At 38.5% G+C, this 21635-nt stretch overlaps 1 protein-coding gene across 1 annotated transcript; it reads left to right on the plus strand.

Moving 5' to 3' along the window:
- The first annotated feature begins 818 nt into the window (after nucleotides 1-818).
- On the plus strand, nucleotides 819-19322 carry APLF (aprataxin and PNKP like factor). Its single transcript, XM_009699058.1, has 8 exons — nucleotides 819-959; nucleotides 2338-2464; nucleotides 5097-5275; nucleotides 8065-8453; nucleotides 14095-14220; nucleotides 16686-16732; nucleotides 18041-18079; nucleotides 19117-19322. The coding sequence occupies exons 1-8, from the start codon at nucleotides 861-863 to the stop codon at nucleotides 19320-19322; spliced, it is 1212 nt and encodes a 403-aa protein (XP_009697360.1). The 5' UTR covers nucleotides 819-860.
- The last annotated feature ends 2313 nt before the right edge of the window (nucleotides 19323-21635 follow it).

Here is a 21635-nt window from a genome sequence, read left to right on the forward strand (position 1 = left end):
GTGGAAGGGGCGGGGGGAGCCCGTGGAGAACCGAAACCTGTGGAAAAACACCTGGAGGGGCCTGTTTGGGGAAGCGGGAGGGGCCAGAGCTTGGCCTCTGGTGTTTCTCTTCCCCAGGCGATGAACTTCCCCCTGAGGCGAAAAGCCGTGGAAAGGGGGGACGGTGGCTCCCGAGTGGAGCTGTGCGGTGAAAGCAGCATCATCAGGCCTTTTCCCCCCCTAATTCTGTGTGCTCGTGACTTGGCTCGTGGAAGGGCAAGGCGTTCGAGGGAAAAGCACCGCAGTCGCGGCGCGCTGTCGCGACTGAAAAGCGTTTCAGAGGTGGTGGCTCTGAACTGAGGCTTTGAAAAGCAGCAGCCGAGTACGTGGTGTCAGGTCGGGGCCGCAGACTTGTAGCCTTTGGTGAGAACTCCCCAAGAAGTGCTGATTCCTTGGGCGTCTGATCCCGCAGGCTGTATTTTAACGTTGGCTTTTGGTATAGGATCACATTTTGGGCAGTTGCACAGATTTACGGTAAGCTGTAATTTCAGCTTTCTCAGAGTTTTCTCATGGCAGTGACTAGTATGAATTACGTACTTCAGAACGCTGCAGTCGCAGTCAGCAGAGATTGGAAAATCTGTTCAAAATACTTTCAGTGGAAGGTAGCAAGGAAGACTTTTATTTCCTCTGTAAATTGATGTAAGAGTACATTACGTTCAGTTCACAGGTGTATTAATGGCAAACGTTCAGACCAGCTTCTCTGAGTAAAAAGTGAATGTTTATATTTATGATGAGTTTGACGAGCTAAAAACTATTTTGCTTTGTCAGAAAAAAATCAGGAGGCTGATGCAGAAGCGGCACCAACTGTTTATCCTGTGGAGATGTCTTGTAGTCCGTTGTTAATAGAACCAGCCTGTTCCGCCTCTGAGATACAGGGAGCCACAAAAATGAGAAAAAATGATGCTACTTCCAGACATTTGGTGGGTGCTTAATTTTTTAATTAAACTTAGTATTTATAAGCATGTGCTGAAAATTAAAAAGGCGTTGTGTTTTCTAAACCTTTTTTTTTCCTGAGAAGTAAATTAGGACAATGAAAGTTGTGTAGACAAAGTATCTCTTGTTTCATTGATTGGGATTGTGTGCTATACAAATATACAAATATATTGCTGTTGTATATTTATGTTTATGATGATTACAATGCAGTAATTTGTTCTCTCAAATATACAGAAATTACTATTGCTACAGGAATATTTTGAACTAGCAATGTTGTAGCCAAGTTCAGTACTACAGAACAAAAGCCAGTTCTGGTCTCTGGTCCGTATCAGTAACTGCCCTGTACGTACCTGCGAAGGCCTTGGGGAGTAAATGATCGTTCTTCCAACCAGCCTAAAAACCTCTGAAATTTATATCTGGAGAGCTGGTAGTTGCCCTGTAGATGCCTGGTGCTGGCTATAAGTAATATCTGTTTATAGGGCATTAGCAACCTATGTCATTTGGATGGTACAGCTGTGATGGAGTTGTGTTGTCAAGATCCATACAAACACAGAGATAAAGAACCCGCCAGTTTTCCCCTGGCAGCTAGCATGCTGTCCAGCAAAACAGAGTTTTCAAAGCAAGCATCTTTTGTTTTTCTTAAATGTTGCCAAGTCAAATGGCTTTCAGACAGTCTCATAAATAGTGTATGGAGCCAGCGGGATTTTTCATAGATCTTCTGTTGTGTATCCAGCAACACAGGGCTAAAAGAGACACGTTGGTCAGCATCATTGTACAGTAGGTAGTAACTGCGTACAACAAATGAAATGTCAGCCTTTACTGGAGCTGAGATTCCTGGGGTGGGTACTTACCTTTTAGTGAGTAGGGATTCAAACCGAGAGTTATTACTTTCTGTGAATATGTACTGAATGTGACTTCGGTGGATTTACATTGTTTTTATAGTCAAGATTTAGAGTGTGGCTCCTTTCTGGAGAAGGGAATCAAAAGAATGCTAGTAAGACTTTTCTGGGATTGTTTTAACAAATAGGCATTTGTTTGTGAAACCTGCTCTTTCTCTTATCTCTCTGTGTGGAAACGCTGTAGCAGGATGCTGGTAAAGCTCTTCTATGAAACTTTCAGTTTGCAGCCTTCTAAATATTATTCCAAAGGTCTAGGGAGGTTTTTTTTACTGCATGAAAGTTCTTCTGAGTGAGTAGGAACTGTAAAAAAAAAAAAAAAAAAAATCAGGCAATGGGCAGCATCCAAAAAGTCAGTAGTTATCCAGGCTGTGTTTGAAGGACATAACTGCATATTAACTTGTGATCTAGCTTTTTCCCCCGTCTTTTGTAAGTGGAAAAAGGTACTAAACAGTAAATATTGTTTCAGGTTCCTCTTTCTGATGATAATGAAAGTGAACAGTCAAAATCTATTCAAAGAAAGAGAATGCTTCCATCCTGGATGCTGGAAAGCGATCTCCTGGTTCAGAGGATTTCTGAGCCTGTGATGAAAGGAGGTAGGTGTGCAGTGTAGTACGTTTGCATACCAATATACATTTATGTACTTTGAGAACATTTTCTCCAATTGTAATGGTGGTGGTAAAAAGTATTAATTTGTTACTTCTCTTTCCATGCTCCATGCCTGATGCCTGGCAGCTGACAGAGACTGACTTCTGTTGTCTCCTTTGTCGGCCATCCTATGGGTGTGACAGAGCTCCTTCTGATCAGTTGATTTTCCTTCTGTTCTTTTTTTTTTTTTAATGCTAGGTAATATACTCTCTTTGGACAGCTGAATATCTGATGTTCTGGAGCCCCTTCCTATAAACTTGGCTGTTTTGTTTAGTATGTAAATTCTAGGTAGTTTCTGTACCTTTAATTCCAAGCCTTCTCCACATTTAAGTCACTGATGTATTGCTCTTCTAAATTTAGATTCTTCTAATTTCACAGATTTTACAGGTAGGGGTTTTTTTGAGTGGTGGGTGTTATTTTTTTAAACTGTGACTGAATCGAGCTTGATCACAAACTTGATCACTTACTCCAAAGTTACTTCCTAGGAGGAGCAGTTCATCACAGTATAGCAGTTTCTTACCAATATGAGGCTAAAGTGGTATTGCATTTCCTCTTGTCCTTCCCGCAAAAGGCAATTGCTGAATGCACAATAAACTTCTGCTGCTGTGTATCAGCGGTAACAGCAGCAGAATACTGCGTTTCGTCACCATCAATGGGAGACACAAGTGTGCGGCATTGGCACAATCCCAAGAAAATCTTCTAGCATGTCTAACTTTGGTCCTGGGAGCTTGTAAAGTCTTCTAAACTGCCCTGAGACATTCTCTGACAAACTTACTGCAAAGCATTTATTGCTCTGGTGACTTTTATCGATGGAACTGGAGGACTAAAGAAATGGGAGATGAGAAGGAAAATGACTATGTACATTAACACGCTCCCCCAGCGTTTCTGTCTGTCTTGGCGCTGAAGGTGGCATGTCCCGCCCTGCTTGCTGTTCTGCGGCGAGGTGTGGGGTGGTTTAGGTGCTAACAGCTGAGTTCCCTTTGTCAGTCAGTCACGAACTGTGTACGAACTGTGGCTGGGGGGTGGGGGGTCCCCCCCCTGTGTCCAACAGCTGTTCTTTAATGCCTCTCTCCACCAGCTATTTCTGCTGAGATGGTGAAATTTGGAGAAATTAAAAGAAAATTAAATGGAGAAATTTGTCTCTTGATGCCCAAGCAGACCTGCAGAAGTATTTCATATGGTGTCTGAGCAATTGCTTCTTATCTCCTGTAGTAAATGCAGGTGTCTGGGTGGATTGACCTGGGCAATTGTGGCTTTAAACTCCTCTGTTGTACGCCATCAACTACCCTGCCTATTCCTTTCCTCAAAAGCTACCTCAAAATGGCATGTACCGGGGGACTTCTGCTGGCTGTGCCGAGTCCTGCACTGTGTGATTGTTTTCTTATGTTTGGAGTTTTTTGTTTGTTTGTTTTCTCCACAAGTACTGTAGTGTTCGTTATCGATGTGTATATGACATTTGTTTCAAAGACCAAACAATTGGATCACGTAGGTGACGAGATTTGGAGCTGTGTGGGCAAGGGGTATCTGCTGTTGAAGGCCTGACCTTGAGGGAGCTAGGGATACATACGGACACTGTTGGAGCTGCGTAAAAAGTCTTTACGTGAGATAATGATTCCAGCTTAGAATGGGCTGCTTTAATAAAACAACCAATCTGTCCTGCAAATCTAAAGTATTTCCTTAAAATTGTGAAATGGTTTGCATCTTTTTAGGGGGGTATTGGATGGGAAGGTAGAAAGGCAGAGAGTAAACCTAAAAGGCTGCCCTTTTATTTATTTTTTTTTTTCTGTCTGTCGTCCTACTGGAAAGGTAACACCAATCTGTGGTTTTGAAGTTGGACATTAAAAATTGGAAAAATTCCTTGCTTCATACACGTGAGTCCGTCACATCAGTATTTTTTGAAGTGGCAGAGTTTTTGAAGTCTTGCAAAATGGCATCAATTACCTTTCTTCTGAATGCGTTTTGCAGCAGATGGAGCTGTAACAAAACCAGGACAACGGCCCTTGCTGTCTCCCAGCTGTATATCCAGAAAATACTACTTCAGTATGGAGATGTTACAGTTTTCTGAGATGTGAAGCTTTCCAAAGAGAGGCACAACATTTGCTGTCTTTCTGTTGATTCCAGGCTGGTGAAATAATCAACTGTGATGTGGTTGACTAGGCAAGTGGGCATACCCTGATTTTGCTGTGTCCTAAATAACGCTCGTGTGTATAAACTGGTAGTCTGAAGAGATACTTACGTGGAAGGTCTGAGGTAAAAGTTGTCCTTGGACGTGTGGTTCACTTGATCATCTCCTGTTGTGGAAATGAAATTGTCAGTCATACAGTCAGTCCAGAATATCCTTTGCCGCATATTGTTTTCTTCCAAATTTCCCCCTCAAACATCTGTTTCATTCTAAAACATACTTTTTACTCTTATAAGCGGGCAGTGAAAAATGTGTGGTTGAAACAGCACATGCACAACTGCTGCTATTTCCATGCTTCTTGCCCAGTGTTCTGCTTCGATGTAGCTTTAGATTTCTAATGTCAGGATTTCACTGTAAAAGTTGCATTCCAAAAGTCACCCTTTTAATTTTCTTTTAAGGTAGTAGAATGAAAAAAGAGCAAGGAAGGGGAGAATGCAATATGGAGTCATTAAAATCAGAAGTAAACGTGCAGCAGAAAAAAAGATTAGCTTCTGAAGAAACTATAGAGGATTTTGAAGGTGAAGAGCAAGATCAAGGGAAAAGGAGCTGTCTTTCCATCCCTGTCCCTTCATCTCAGGTAATGTTTTGGCTCAGGGCAGAACCGTGGTATTTCAAAAAATGAGAATGTGGTCGGCAATGTCACACTGAAGGCTGGGTTTACAACATAACTATGTGTTCTGCTTGTGATGTGGTGTTTTAACAGTTGTTTTGAAATGCCAGTCCGTTGGACAGCTCTATAGCAAGGATTGTGGAAGCCTTCAGAGACTTGGTTTTCTGTGCTTTCTTCTTGAGATCTGGGACTTAGGCCCCAAATGTTCCACAGAAATACCAGACTTTCAGCTTTACAGCAAGAGACTGGAAGACATGGGCCAAAGTACTGGTCCTAGGAGTGGCTTGGTGTGTGGTTTCTTTCTCTGAGGACCCTTTAGGACTAGGTGATGGTATGGCACTGATGTAATGAGACACTGGACTTTGCCCAAACTAGTTGGCGAAGTTCTATGGTCAGAAAATTATGGTATGTGGCTTAGCAATGGCTATGTTTTGAAGAAAGGTAGCATGGAGTGTGCTTATGCCACTGCCTCAAAATCTGAGTCAAAAAAAGGAAAGAAAAAAAAGTAATCTGAGGTCCAAAATGATCTGTGGCAATGACCGAACAGACGCTTCAGTCTGGCTGGTCAATGTTTGTGTGTCCTCAAAGTACAGCTGTGTTTATAGGCAGTTAAATACTTACTGATAGCACCCTGCTAGTAATGAAAAGAGAAGGATCATTGTTGAAGACAAACAAAACATGTTCTGGTGAGAGCAAACTGAGACTTTTGCTGATTTTCTTCCTTTAACTGAACGACGTGGGGAGGTATTTGTAACCTCTAGCATGAGAATTGCCTGGATCTGTTCTAGGATCTGATAAAATACAATACTATTATTTGGTATGCTTCGTCGGTTTTGACACTGAAAACTATTGGGGTTTTGGTTTTGTTTTTTAATGAAATCTTAAGGTTAATTGAAATGATCTACTCATGGAAAGCATACCCGTCAGGGTAGTTTTGATATAACATAGTGCTATCTCTTAATCTGAAAAAGTGTTCTGAGTGGTGAGCTTTGTTGTTGACTAGGTACATTAACACCTGCTGCGGTGCTATTTTCTCTTTGTCAAATTATAAGGTGAGTGACTACATAATGGATTATTTCATTTTACAGTTTGTAAGTATGAAACCTTACTTATTTTCTCCAAATAATTTCATAAATCATTTTTATCTCAAGCACAGTGTAAGAAATTGCCTTCAGAACTTTGCAGAAAAAATAATGGGTTAGCAAGCAAAAGTAATAATCATAGAGAACTCTGAAAGATTAGAATTTTGGTATCAAAACCAAAATCATGGCCCTGCTGTCATATTTAAGGTGACTGAGAAAACCTACTGTAGGGTAGGAAGCAAAGAGTCCTAGTTCTTCTAAGGGCCAGCAGCCGGCAGATGGTGGTGAGGTCATGTGTGTGTTGTAACCAGCGCCAGTACTGCTGTTGTCTTTGGTTTTGCTTGACTGCAACCTGTTTTTCAACTAGTCATCATAATGAATGTGAAAGTGTTTAGTCTCATTATATACAATACAGGCAATGGATTGAAGGATATAGTAGAGAAGTCACAAGCGGGAGTGGCAAACTAGAGTGATTTAGTCTTCCTTTTGCAAATGAAGGCTTATTTCCTAAGCTGCAGTTGTTTGCTGAGCCTTTTTGTGAGTCTTGATAAAAGAGTCATCTTTGTCTCCGAGTTGGCTTACTAGATATGCTGCTGTCAGGATCATTGGATATTAATGCTGACTTTGCCCCTTCCCAATCACATTGCTGCTCAAATGTAATTGTCTCTACTTTTGGTTAACATTTTATGAGGCTTGCATTGAAAGGAACAAAATGAAATAGGAAACCACCAGCTGATTTTCACGCTCTGCCAAACACATCCATGTAAACGAAGTATAAATTTAGTGGAGGGGAAACTTAGCTAATAAACTGTAGAGAGCAGAGACTTTTGAATAGTTCTGTAATGCATCAGAGTAGTCAGCCTTCAATACATGTATGCTTCCAGGTAGTGTCTCAGTTGTCGGGACAATGTTCTTGTCTTGATTATGTATCTCGTATTCTTTTTCTAAAGCACACGTCTCTCATTTTAAACATACATGTGTTCCAAAATTTAAAATGCAGTATTTGTCAAAACTGAAGTCTTTGCCTGATGATATCTACTGACAAACTGGTCTATGATTTAGAGCCATGAGCTGAAGTATTTAAGATGTATTGGGGTGGGATTAAGGTCGAGACGTAAATCATGAATTACCATATATCTCCCGTATATAGATAAATATATATATTCCATATATCTTGGTACTTGAGGGATTAAAATTGATTCTTGTATAGGAGCGTACATCCTTCTAGAGTCTACTGTATCTTCACATGTATAATCCCCATTAATTTTTCAGGAGCAGTGCTTTTCATTGAAAGTTAATTTAAACTAAAGTCCTTGGACTACTCACGAGCTGAGGTGGTAAGAGAGGAGCCTGACTGTGTTGTGAGGGAACCGAAGCTGAGGACGGGAGCTTGAGGATAAATTTTTTATTTAAAGCGTGTGTGTGTGTGTGTGTGTTCTTAATTTGAGCCTTTCATTCAGCAGCTGTATTTAGCCACTAACTTGAGTTTGGAAAGTGGAGCAGAAGATTTTAAAGCATGGACCAGATGATCTTTCGCAGTCCTTTCCAACCTGGGCTGTTCTATGATTCTCTGATTTTAAAAACAGGAATGATGAGGCAGAGTTTGACCTTAAAGCTTTTAATTCTGAAGAGTGTAAATTTTCAGGTCCTTCAAAATGTAACCTTGTTCCACAGAATACATCTGGATTTCCTCTTGAGAATACCATGAGGAACATGGAAGGAAATGGCAAGACTGGAACAAAAAACCCTGGAAGTTCTCTGGAAAAAAATGATAGGCAGCTGCATAGTAAATGGTCTAAAAGAGTAGGTCAGATCTCCAGTAAAGAAAATAGAATTGAGGAAACAGAAAACAAAGAGCAGATTACTGGTTCTACAAGCCAACAAGCTCACGGGGGCAGGACTTCCCAATATTTTGGTGCCCAGGAAGGGATTCTTGAGCCTGATGCAGATCTGGATTACGAGACTGAGATTTCTGATTCAACCAGAAGTGCAGATGCTTCAGAAAGCTCCAAACAGATCAAGCATAAGAGGACACCTTGCATGTATGGAACAGGCTGTTACAGGTAAAGCAAAATTAAAACTAGCTTAAGCTAGCTTGTTATTAAGAAGTGATGTATTAGCTATGAAAACGGTAAAGTCACTACAAGCTTTGATTTGAAAAAAATCTTTTGGTAAACGGGACTGATGAGAAACAAATGGCATAACAAGAATTTTAAAAATATAGAAGGGGAGCCATGGTGTCTTGCTCACTGCTAATATAACCCAAACAAGGGGTGAAGTACTTCAGCAAATTAAAAGATGAAGTGTTGCAGGAAATAAGAAACAAAGGTCCATTTTAAAAAGAAAAGAAAAAAAACCTGTGTGTACGGTACATGTACCAGCAGGGAGAAGAGATGTAAATGGCTGAAATAGCCAACATAGACCCTGTAGGCTTGTTTTATTAGCAGATGAAACTTTTAAGAAAGATGCTTGTATTTATTGAAGTTACTGCATGCTTTGTAGTCTGAATATTTAAAATACGTATTTGTCATCCCTAAATAATCAAGAATTACTTTTATTATAGCTTGGCCAGTCTGCATGCTTTGTTTATTTATTTATTTATTAAAGCTTTTAGTACCCTGCCTAAAACCAGAACAAAGTATACTTGTGACCTCCATGTTAACTCTTATGTGGTCAGTGTCTTTGGTAATACTTCAAGTGAAGAACAATAATTTTTTTTTCTTTTCTCCTAAGGGGCTTGAGCAATAGGAAAAACAGTGAGGTTGTTCAGAAAACAAACAAGCACAAGTAAAGGAGTTCTTGTAAATGGTGTGCCTAACGCTGCAGATGTATATATCAAAAGTGTAAAGCTGTTGTGTTAATGAACACACCAGACTTCCAATTTTCATGCAGTGTGCTTTCACATATTGCAATTTTTGCCCTTAATGATTATGATGAAAACATGTTTTATTAGGCAGTTAAGCTGATCCAGTAGTATAAATGCAGCCTCTAGTTTGGTCCAGCTACTTTTAATTTTGCTCAGACAGGTTTTCCCCTGTATGGGGGTTAAGCTCTGATATGCTGAAGGATTCCTAACGTTTAGGAAGGCAAATTTTAGTTACAGGTAATATGGAATAGGAGCCTGCATGTGCACGTTTCTTCTTGGGTCTTTATTCTAAAATGTTTGGCAGCGATACTTTTGGAAAGTATTGCTTTATAAGAAAAAGAATGCTCTGAAATAACACATAGCAAAATCTTACTTTGTTGGAGAAATTTGTAAATAGGAAGTATCAAAAACATCAGCTTTGATCTTCAGGAAATGTCATGAGACTAAACCTGCTCGTTTGCAGCAAAAGAAATAAACTTCATAGTCTGTCTTAGTATTTGCTTTTAATGCAAGACGACCAAGTAGTCTTTCTGTGTCGATGGGATAGCTGTGTTAGAGTAAAGCAAGTCACTGCGGTTACCCGTATTTTTAACAGGACGTGTACCTAAGTGTGACGTGAATGGACACTTTGAAGGAACACATTGATGGTATATTCAGTTTTTCACTGTGTAGTGTTTTCCTTGAGCAAAAACTATTTGTTATGGTTAGTTTCCCACTCCTTGATTACTTTAGCCTTATGAAAGGTGTCTTCTAACAAGATGTGCTGTAGGAGTCAACATCTTAAATGAGTACTCCTTTGGTAACTGTAATATTTCCTTTAAGTTTTTTTTTCTAGGTGAGGTTTCTTATTCATAACATGTCATTTATCCAACAACTAAATGCTCCTCAGTGTTCTAGTCTATTTTGTAAACTGTTATTAAGAGATACTTGTCTTCTGGAAATGACTTCAGCATCTTTGGTAGGTGCCTAGGAAAATAGCACAAATTGAAAAGATTAAATGTTAGTTTTATTAATTTTATTACATTTCTCTAACACGTCTTAAACATTTAGGAACTAAATGTGTAACCTATAGTTCGCTTTCTTCATTTATGAATTTGAAAACAGTGCTTTTGAAAGAATCAAGCTTGATGCACAGCTGTTGCTGCAGGATTCTTCTTGACATCGTCCTTCAGTGTCAGATTCTCTTTCTGAGGTAGCCTGAAGCTTTACCAAATTGAAAGAAACTAGGAGGCAAAGGTGTTCTGTGTATGTTGTATCTGACTGTATTTGTTTCAAGGAACTTACTCTTTGCATACTGCCTTGTGTTCATTTTCTTGTCTGTTGCTTGTTTTTCTGAAGTGGGAAGAATAGCGAATTAAAAACAAAAATAAATCCAAACCCAACCCCCCTTTTCAAGGGCTGCATAGAAGGGGTGTGGTAGACCTGAACTCTCATCTCTAAAATTGTAACTCAGAATTTCTGTCCGCACTTCTGTCCTTTTGCTAGCCTGTGATACAGTTCTCTGCTGACTGGGTGTGTGTAAATCTTTCCCATAACTGTCAAAGCAGGGCACGCTCAACCAACCTTTGGATTTGTCTGTGCATTCTTCTAAATACTTTGCTCTTTGTTTTTTGTTTATGAAAACAAGTATTTTTACTTTCACCTTAAGCCTTAAGTCTTGTAAGCTAAAGACCTGCATCTGTCTTTTTTTGAGTCCTGTCTTCTAAGAAAACTTAAAATTTAGAACTTACAAACGTCTTGCGTGCAGTTGTGGCATAACTTCAGGCTTGAATTCTATGGCTTTATAACTAGTGGTGGTAATTCATTACATTTTCAGTACCAGTTTCTTTAGTAGCTCAGAAAATAAGCCCTTGAAATGGCAGGGGTCTTCAGCATGTGATTATGAGGAGCAAGGGATTCTGAACTAATCAGTTAAACTTGCTTTAGAAGAAGCTTTTAAGTTGCTTTTGGTAGATGCACAGATGAAAAACTGTCTCAAATATTTCACTGAGCAATACTTAACTTTTGCTTGAGATGGCTGCATTGATTCTGAAGAACTTTATAATAATTTTCTGCATCAAGAAGTGTGAGTGCACAAATTCAGAGCTGCTGTGAAAGCAAAGTTGCAGGAGCTGTGACTGTTTATGAGAAGGCAACTCTCATAAAACTTTATTCTTAAAATAGGCTTTTAATTGGTTAATTTTTGCACGAGTAAAGCTTAATGATTTTGTTTTGATCAAATGAATAACATATTCCTGTGCAGTAAGGTTTTGTTGTGAAAATAATTAACTTTGGAGTGCAACTTACAAAGTGATAGATGTTGTGCTCTTACAACTCAAATCTTGTGTCAAAAAAAAAAATAATTAAAAAAACCCCTCAAACAAACCAAACCCTTAATATAAGGAAGAAGCTTTAGATTTTTGCAACAAGGGAAAATGTTTGCTTAATATAAGCTATGCACTTTTCTGCTTCTCTTTATTTTGCTGGGTATCGTTATGATGTTTCTGCTAGTCCTGGGCATCTGAAGTAGGACATGTTTAAGGTGCTTCACAGGTAGTGTGTAATTTGAGGAGCATCATCCACTGGCCCGAAGAATCCTGTAGCCTAGTGCTGGGGAGCGTATATCAAGACCCTTTTGTTTCTCTTCCTGCTTCTTCCCACAAGACTTGCTTTTCTTTTTTCTCCCCAGCCCTCCAATAAAGGCTGTTTGGTGTTGTCCAAGTAGGTTTCGAATTAAATTTTTGAAAGGAAATGGATATCTCCTACAATACAATAGGTTGGCTCATCAACAGCTGTTAGGCCTTCTTTCCTTGGTGACTATGTTGCTACATGTATCTTACTGTAGGAATAAGTATTAAAATGATTTCACAGAACATGAGTTGCTTATGTATCCATTTGAGAAGATGAATTGTGCTTCAAATGACTGAAAATTCTTGCTAATATTGCTAGTAAGTTAGCTCTATGCGTTTAGAAAACAAAGCAAGTAGCCGCTAAAATGACTTGGTTTAATCCCATTTATTTTTAAATGGGAAAAGAAGTAGGCGGACAGTCTGAATTTGGCATAAGAAGTGATGTTTCCTGAGAACTTGTTGTAGAATAAAAGACTGGTAAATGCAACCTTGCAGTGATTTCTAGTGGAACCGTATTTACTTACCCCCCAGTTTGCAGAAATTAACAGAAAAGACCAGGACAAGAAGTCTGTCACCTATGTAAATGGATCCAAGGGACACTGGATCTTTGATAAGGACCTCATTGAAGAGTTTATCTGTAGCTTGCTTGTTGACATTCCTGAGTGAAAGATACCAGGCGAATGAAGATTTAAAGTATTAGTACTAAATATCTAATCTTTTCCGAGTGCCTAAAAGGAGGCCTGAATGGCTAGTAGAGCTCACAGCGCTTAAAGTAATCATTTTGCAGAAGCTGTAACAAAAGCTTTTTTTCCTTCTGGTGGTAGTTGAAATGATGAAATTAATATTGACTGTTCCCTGTGGAGTTTGTAAGAGGTAGTTGTGAATTTAAAGGAAAGAAGGCCTGTGATCAATGAGTAAGCTGTTGTGTATGTAGCTAGCTACATACGTGCTTCTGGCTGTTTCTAAAGGCAGCTGTAACAAGTGTAAATTAAAGCCGTGATTACTCTGTAGTTTAAAATTGTCATTCCTCTTGCTTGAGGGAAGCGGTTCACTTTTATAATTTGCACAAACACGTTGAAGATAATGTGCTCTGGGAATTAGTGTAGTAAATCACTGAAGTATTTTGTGCAAGTCTTTTCGAAAATCATTTATTAAAATACCTCCCATTTCTTGGTTTTAGATATTATGTTTGAAAAAAGTGTCTCTGAAAGAAATTATAGGGAAAAAGTAGATTTGCTTTTGGTACCAGTATGTTCATTTTGACATGTTTTTTGTAGTATGTTTTGATGTGTCACAAGAATTTCTCCTGAAGTCATAATGTGTTTTTCTGTGTTCTTTTTAACATCACTTACCAAAGTTTTATAAAGCAAAATCTTCTCTAACTGATATAGTTTATAGCTGCCTGGTCTTGTATAGTGTATATGCAAACCTATTGCTAGAAGCAGTAGATGTGTTCTTTCAATGGTGCATATATTTGTGTTCACTGCTTGCTCATCTTGGATTCAACTGCCTAAGTGTTGTAGAGGAAAAAGTTGCAGCTGCTAGTAATGTGCTCTCATCGCTAACACTGATGTGACTCAGCTACATACAGAGTTGTTATGTCTTACTGTACAACTTCATGTCATCGTTGTAATTTGGTATTTCAAATAAAACGTCATGGAAGCCAAGGCAAACTTGACAGCATGATCAATGTAATGTCCAGCAGGCTGTTCCATCTGGAAGTATTTGAGTAGTAACTTGCATACAGAACAGAAATAATAATTGAGACATATGCCTGAAGCTAAGAGGTGCTCACCCAAGTCTTTAATACCGCAGTTGTTCGGCTGCCATGCATTGGCCCTTCTAACTTGAGCTAAGACTTCGGCAGTGATTTCTATAGCACTGTGATAGCTCCAGAGGGAGTCATAACTGAGCAAGTCGGCCACTGAGTAAGATTCATGCTATATGACTGTGTCAGTAGATTGCATACGTGTTGGAGGTTGAAACTTAAAGCTGATGGCAAATAGGAAAATTCCTGCTCTAACCTCTTCTGCAGCATGTGCTGAGACAAAACTATTCTTCTGTTATCCTGAAGTAGGTCTTACATTCTGCATAAAGTTAAAACATTAAAAGCTTCTCTTTATGTAACCACAGAAAAATGCGTTGTCACTGATTCAGTAACACCTTTCTTATCTCCGCTTCTCGTGTTTAAATGGAACAGTCAGTTCTCGATGTATTTGTCTTTTGCAGGAAGAATCCCATTCACTTTCAGCAGTTCAGTCACCCTAATGATGATGACTATCATGAAATGGAGATTGTAACTCAGGATGACAATGATAACCGGCCTGAATGTCCATATGGAACTGCTTGTTACAGGTAAGAAACACTGTACAAAATGACTTTTCTTGTTTTACAGGTTAAGCATGTTCTCCTCTGGAGTTGCAAATTGACAATAGAATAATTCTTGATCTTAAATCTTGTCTGTAGCCTTCAGAAATTTACTGTGGACAGACTGCTACATTTAAAGCATCAAAGTGTGGAAGGTATTTGTTAGTGATTTCAGATGGCAAACATGAAAACATGACTTTGGAACTTATCCGGTGACCTAGAGATCAACACTTTTTCACTTGTCAACAAGCAGTATAAACAAAAATTTGTTGTTACATGTTGTTCTTGATATAGTAGTTTAAATTTTGATAAAGTATTTGTTGAGGTTTTGTACAAAAACTATTTTAATCAGTATTTGATTTGTTAGCAAGCATAATTTAAGCAACAGCAATAAAATCCGGTTTATGGCTGACTGCCGTTTCTTTTAAGCATTGTTGATTTTCTTCAAAAGATTGTTTTATTCCATTTGTTTCTCAATGTCTAGGTTTTACGCTTGTTATTTAGCAAAGTTTAATGACTACTGTGCAATAGACACAATGGACAAAAGGATATATTTTGAGGCACTGGCACTTCTGTGGGGGCATAGTGAAACTAACAGCTGCTGTTAATGGAGATTGTGCCTGAGCAGAAACATCCTCTCCTCTCTTTCCCAGAAAGTGTGGTGATGCTAAAGAGCGTGTTCTCTATGAAATGTAACAAAGTGAGGGTAGCTTTTAAGAAAAAGCCGTGTTATATTCAACTAGTGCAGAAAAAGTGTTTCTTTTCTGACAAACATCTATGAGATTAATTTTTCATCTTGGGATAAGAAATCTGGGTTTATACCGGTAATGACATTGCCAACATACTTTTCAGGAGTACAACGAATGCTTTATCCAAAACCAACATTGTCTCTCTTTCAGATAAGACAACCTCTGTGCTGTATTAGTTGATCATTTCTTAATCTGGGTTTCATTCTTTGAGGGTAGAGGAAAAGAGGCACCCATGAAGCAATGATAATTCTTTCAACAAAGCAACAGACGTAATTTGAAGGGGTTTTGTGTTATTTTTGTTGTCTTTATCTGTTGGCTGCTACTTGAAGGGAGCATAATTGAGTGACCTAAATGCTGTGCCTTGAGTTGGGATCAAATGGTCTCATGTTGACAACAGTAGTAAAGTACTGAAATCGGCAATTCTTTTTGTTTCAGTACAGTGTATTTAATAGGAAGCTGTACTTCCATTTTTGTGTTCAGATACCTATCACTTCTAATGCACACATAATGTACTTTGGGATAGCAGTAGCTATAGAATTGTAAATCAACCTGAAGTATGTAAATTTGTCACAAGTTATTTGACATAAGATTTTCTTCTGCTGAAGGGTAACTATGTTCTGTTTTTTAAAGAATAAGAAAACATAAATAAACAACTAGTTTCACAGGGCAGTCTTCACCGCAAGGGTATTTTGTAAAATATACAAGAACTTCTGCAGTTGCAGAAATTCACAAGTTTCAAGCAATGTCACATGGTATGTCATTCTTAAATAGTGGGCTTTAATTGTTGCTTGTTTTCAGAAGCAAAAATTAGGACAGCTGAACTGGTTTTCTTCCAAAGTTAGAAATTTTTTAAATTTTCTGCACAAAAATAAATCGAGTTGAAACTATTTTAACATGCAGCCCTGAGAAAAGCCTCTAATACGCTAACGCAAGAGATTAGCACAATGTAAGTTGGACCAAGTTAAAACATCAGAGCAGCATTGGATAACTGTTTGGCGGGGGTATAAATCAGTGTGTTAATGACCTGGATCACAGCCTGAATGAGGGGAACATTTATTGCAGAAGAGTAGTTGACTTCAGATTTTTCTTTCAGTGCTTTGATGCTGTTTTTTAACAGAAGACATACACACTTGTATATTGAACTTGCTGGATTGCAGCAGTGTGCTGCAGAAATGAGTTATCTCTGTGAAGAATCCTTCCATGGCCTCTCCTTGCGATCACTTGAGAAAAGCAATTCTTTCCAAATTCTCTAATTTTCCCAAATTATTCAATTTGTAGCCTTACGTTGCAGAATATGGAGGTTACACCTGGATATCTCAGACTTGTGATGCACTGTGCATGCATTGTACTTTATGCACCACAAGTTATGTTCTGGTTTCATTTTTGGTGAGAGTAAATAATTGGACTGGTTCTTATTATGCAGAACAAATGCATCTCATCTTACAACTTTGGAAACTACCTCATCTCTTGGTTTTGACCGACCATTTTTATTTTTTTTTTAAAATTGCTTAAACAAGAGGAACTCTTACTTAACCTGATTTTTTTTGACCCTACATTCCATAAGCTGAGACACTGCAATAAGGCACTCGTCACAGAATTTTATTTTAAAAAGAAAATTATCCAGAAAATACCAAGGAGTTCTGGGCTTGTTAAGTATGTGGAACAAGGTGGTGAATCAAGCTTTTACTGTTTTCTTCTTTGCAGGAAGAATCCACAGCACAAGCTGGAATACAAGCACAGTGCACCTCCAGGTAAGCCAAATTATTCAATATAGCTCGAAGTGGGGGGGGAAACCCAACCAAAAAGTTGGAATAAAACGCTTTCATCTACTGTTAAGTGCATAACACCACATTTGCAGCTTTCTCTGTATTGCCCTGTACCCTTCTCTTCTCAAGCGTGAGGTCTTGCCCTTGTCTGTGATAAGGAAGGTTGCTTGGCCTCTGCAAACTTGCACTCACTTTTTCAAATGTTTTTCAACTGAAGTGAGATGGGCTGGGTCAGACACAGTTGACGTAGTTTGCATGCTTTGTATCTTAGGAATTGGCACAAATGCCATATGGCAAGTAGCTATTTTCATGAGTTTAATAGGTTTTATTGAAAATGAAACATGGTACAGTGTAATATTACCAGATCTCTGTATTCTACTTCCTCCATTCAGAGCTGGAGTATTAAAATGGAAACAGGGAATATATTTAGGTATTACTGAAGTAACTGTATAGATTTATATCTGAAGATTTCATACTTACTTTTTATTCTTATTTTTCTTTTGATAGGAAATCCTCAGGTAACAAAATTTTAAAGTCTTATGCTGTAAAACAAACATTGCAAGCATGTCTGTCATCTTTTTTTATTTTATTTTATTTTTTGCCAGCGATTTTCTTACTGAGAGAACAAGTTTTTGCATGTATGTTCTCTTGAGGTTTGGCAGGAATATAATTAAGTCTGAACCTGAGTTTCTATTCTAAAATTTTCTAGTCTTTTTACATTCCAGTAACTAGACTTGTTGAAAAACACAGAGGAATGTTCTGTTTACATTTTGTATGTTCTCAAAGAATTCGAAAAGATACTCAGTATTTTTTCATGCTTTTTCTTGATGATTTGACTTGGAGATTTTTTTCTACTTGAAATCCCAATGCAATAAACAATACTTCAGAGCAGAATAGTTATGGAAATGTAATGATAAATTTATTTTACTTTAAAGAATCAGGATTATGACATTATTAAGGAGAAATTGCATTTATGGAAACAATGGTGTAAAATATTTAAATGCTTTTAAATACTCCAATTTTCTGCTTGAAAAAGAAACAACCAGTATTGATGACGTTTGTCTACAGATGGCATGGTTCATAATTGTAAGAACAGTTCATCCAGGTAATCTCTCAGGAATCATTCAATACAAATAAAACGGTTTTTGGGCAGTAGAGTAGGTTTTTATGCTTGTAAATACAGCACAACTGTTGCAGCATTTTAATAAGTCAATCTTCTACTGTAGCAACCTCTATGACAAACCCTTATGCCTGATTGTACTCTGTCCTGACTAAGAACTTTCCTTTCTTTAGTAACTGAAAGAGGAACCCGACAACGAACTTCAAAAAATGGTGAGTATGTTCTCATGTTGTGAGTGGGCACATCAGCATGGGATGCAACCAATCTCTTTTGTTTTTTGGGCATTTAGTAGTGCTGGAGATACTTGATAATACTTACCTGAGGAGAAAGTAGTCATTATTTTAGTAAAATCCTGCTTGCTTTTTTTACAAGTAGTAGTGTTGAGATTGAATTTGTGCCAGGCTTCCTGGATGAGCATAGCTGTACTTCCCTGGAAGCAGACAAAAAAACCCAAAAACATCCAACGATACCACTGACAGTGCTGTGAAAGTGGAGAAGAGCTTTTCTTTGCTAAGCAGGTTTTGGTCTTATTATTCTCATAAGCACAGACTGTCCAGCATGGATTCAAGTTGAGAACATGGGAGGCGAGTGATCTAGTAGATTCCCTTCTCTCACCTGAAGCTCAGGAAAAAAGTGAATGGGAATTAAAAGCCGTGTCAGATTCCAAAGAGTAAGAGCGTAAGATAGCCCTAAGTAAGTATGGATGGATGAAGGCAGAATGTCAGATTCCAAAGAGTAAGAGTGTAAGATAGTCCTAAGTAAGTATGGATGGATGAAGGCAGAAAATCTAGGGTCAAAATAGCCATCTAGCAGTAGCTAGAGGCTAAGTGGCAAGATAGCTGTGTTGTTTAGGTACAGAAGTAGCAGGAAGACTACTAGGAAAATTGTGTGTGCCACTCCTTAAGCAAAGGAGAGTTATCAGAAGCCATTATCTGATACAGTTTTCTTCTGATATCAGAAGATGTTATCAGAAAAGGCCTGATACTATTTTCCAAGTGCTGGAAGAAAAACTGGTAAGGATGATTTCTTAAGTGATCAGACTGGTAAGTGCTGCAGGAGAGCTCAGAGAGAGATGCTACAGCTTTTCATGAGAGTCTTGAAAATCAAGCCCAATATTGTCAGCATTGAGTAGAGTGCTTTAGTTGATTCTTTCTTCTCTTGAGGAGAGAGACTGACTAGATGGTCTCTGGAAGGTTTCTTTAGTTCTGTATTTATGATTCATGAATATATGACATTTTTGTCCCTACAGGAAAAAGGGCTGTGGAGAAAGATGGTGCCAATGATGATGAACCAAATGAATATGACCTTAATGACAGCTTTATAGATGATGAGGAAGAGGAGTGCGAACCTACTGATGAAGACTCTGACTGGGAACCAAGTTCAGAAGACAAAGATAATGAAGATGTTGAAACGCTTTTGCAAGAAGCACATAGATTTGTTAAGACCAAAAAGTAGCTGCACAGAATAGCATTACAAATGTCTTAAAACATGGATGCGCAAGGAGAGGAATTGCTTTGAAAACTGTTTTTTTCCTCAGTGATGTAGGTGCTACAGAAAGATTTTAACGGGGCCGAGGGGATTCAGCAATGCCTTTCTTTTCCATATGTATTATTTTGGTGGGAGTTTTTTGTTTTATTAAGTGGTGGAGCCAGAGGACTGAGCTCTGACAGGTTTTTGGGGTATTTTTTCTCATCTATTTCTTTTGCAACACCATTGGTGTCTCATAGTTTGAAATACAATTTTAAAGGTTGTTAAGGCGTCATCTTCCTGTGCTTGAAAGAAATATTGGCATTAGGAAAACTTTTCGTGTGGCTGAAACACAATATATACCGTGTTGAATGAAGAGGAGTTACACAGGGCACCTGCAGCATCGCAGACTAGTTCTTGGCCATCACTGGGGAATCTGTCTAAACCATTTTTTTAATGTTCTTTTGAGTTAGTGCAGCCTTAAATTTCATTAGTTTGCTACTAGCTTTCTTTTTAGATGTCATTTCTTTGATTCTCTTGATGTACAGTAGTTAAATACAGGTTGTCTAAATCACTTGAGAACAGTATCTCAGTGTATCAAACTGGTTGGTTGTCTCAACAACAGTTACGGTGTATTTGTTCTAATTACAGTAGTACTTCTTTCAATGCCTGTACATCACTGGAATTATCTTCAGTTCGCAACAAAGTTGAAGTCTTGATGACTGTATTTTTGCACAATTAAACTTGTAACATACTGTGGGAAAAACAAGTCACTGTGTCTTTGTGATTTCTAAAGACTTTGTTGGAAGATCTTGCCTTCAGTGTGTTCGCAGCTTTCCTGAGTTTTCAAGAAAGCGAGTTAAAAAGTTGTAGTGTGTTTCAGGACGGATGACTGGAGCCATGTGAATTTGGCACTTTTTTGGACACAACCCTGAAATTCAGCAGAGGTAGCATTCTTGTGTGGCTCTGGCTCCCCTGTGAACATCTGCCTAATTGTGGTTGAAAAGAGACATCCAAATACACTCAAGCTTTTCAGTTAGGTGGCAAAATGTTCTCTGCGTAAAATAAAATGGCCATTGCTGCAAACTAGCATTCGGCCGCTTTTGGATGCAGGATCATCTTTTGCCAATTGTGTGTCAGAAGCTCCTCTCAGAAATTGTAGATACTGAAAACACAAACATTCACGATGGGCAACTGTTCCGAAGTCGGAGAACACCAGCCACTGTTGGCCAGTGGCTTAATGTTTGCTAAAGCTATTTCCTAAGGAAAGAATCTAGTTGGTGTTTTTTATAGTGTCTGATTTCTGTGACCGTAACCTTCCTCAAGCTGAAGCATTCTGTATCATAGCATTGTTTTGTGAATGGCTCTTTAAGCTGCTCTCAGGAGCTACTAGCCTTTACTTTTAAATTAGAAATAGCTGTTTATGACTGGAGGCTCCCAGTCAGATAATGTAATCACAAAAGCAAATTTAGAAGTGATTCTTGGTTTGCATGATAGATCAAGTTTTATTAGTGACACATCAGGACTGAAAAAATTACGTATGACCAAAGCAGCACACTGGGAAAGTCAAAGCCATAATCGAGCTGCTGTATACTGGTAGATTGAAGTTACCTCTGTTTGAACTTGTTTTCCTGTTCTTGCATTCTTTCCTTAACAGAAGGATATATTTTTATTCTTCTGGAGGGATGAACCTGTAACTCCAGGATATTGGAATATTGATCGAAACTACTCTGAAGAAAAGATGAGACTACCGAGATGCTAAGCAGACCCTCAAATGTCAAGTTACCCAGTGTTTTTTTAGTGAGTTGGGAATGCGCCACAACTTAGTGGGCTGAGTATAAAGATAGTCCTGTGATTACATTTGCTCTGGCTATAGTTTATTCTGTAAATATATTAGTGAAATAATAAAAGGCACATTCTGACCATCTATGCCAATTGCCTCCAAAAGGCAGAGTATAACATTTTACCATGTAAACTCTGCATTGTTACCCTGTAATACATGCTCATTAGATCTGAAAAAAATTGACTGGTGAAATCTTTACCCCCCCACCAAGAAAAGTAGTTTGAAATGCTGTACTTTAAATGAAGTGAGTAAGAAGTGATTTTCTTCAGCTGTCACCTTAGAGGGTACCCATCTGTTTTCATAAGATGGCTAAGGTGCGTGAGCTCTCTGTTCCTTGCATGATGATACCATAGACGTCTCTCAAACTGCCTCTGAATTCTCTTTCCATAACACCTCAAATGCATTTACTTTGCTTCATTTAACGCCTATTCCTCCTTGCGCTTCACACGGAGCACAGG

The sequence above is a fragment of the Cariama cristata genome, unplaced genomic scaffold (assembly GCF_000690535.1).
Source record: "Cariama cristata isolate BGI_N322 unplaced genomic scaffold, ASM69053v1 scaffold11834, whole genome shotgun sequence".
Classification (NCBI taxonomy): domain Eukaryota; kingdom Metazoa; phylum Chordata; class Aves; order Cariamiformes; family Cariamidae; genus Cariama; species Cariama cristata.

Excerpts from the sequence above, each read along its gene's own strand:
- APLF (XM_009699058.1), top strand. The coding sequence starts at position 861 with ATGTCTTGTAGTCCGTTGTTAATAGAACCAGCCTGTTCCGCCTCTGAG. Across the intron at positions 960-2,337 it reads ATGCTACTTCCAGACATTTG|GTTCCTCTTTCTGATGATAA; the intron begins GTGGGTGCTTAA and ends ATATTGTTTCAG. Across the intron at positions 2,465-5,096 it reads TGAGCCTGTGATGAAAGGAG|GTAGTAGAATGAAAAAAGAG; the intron begins GTAGGTGTGCAG and ends TTTTCTTTTAAG.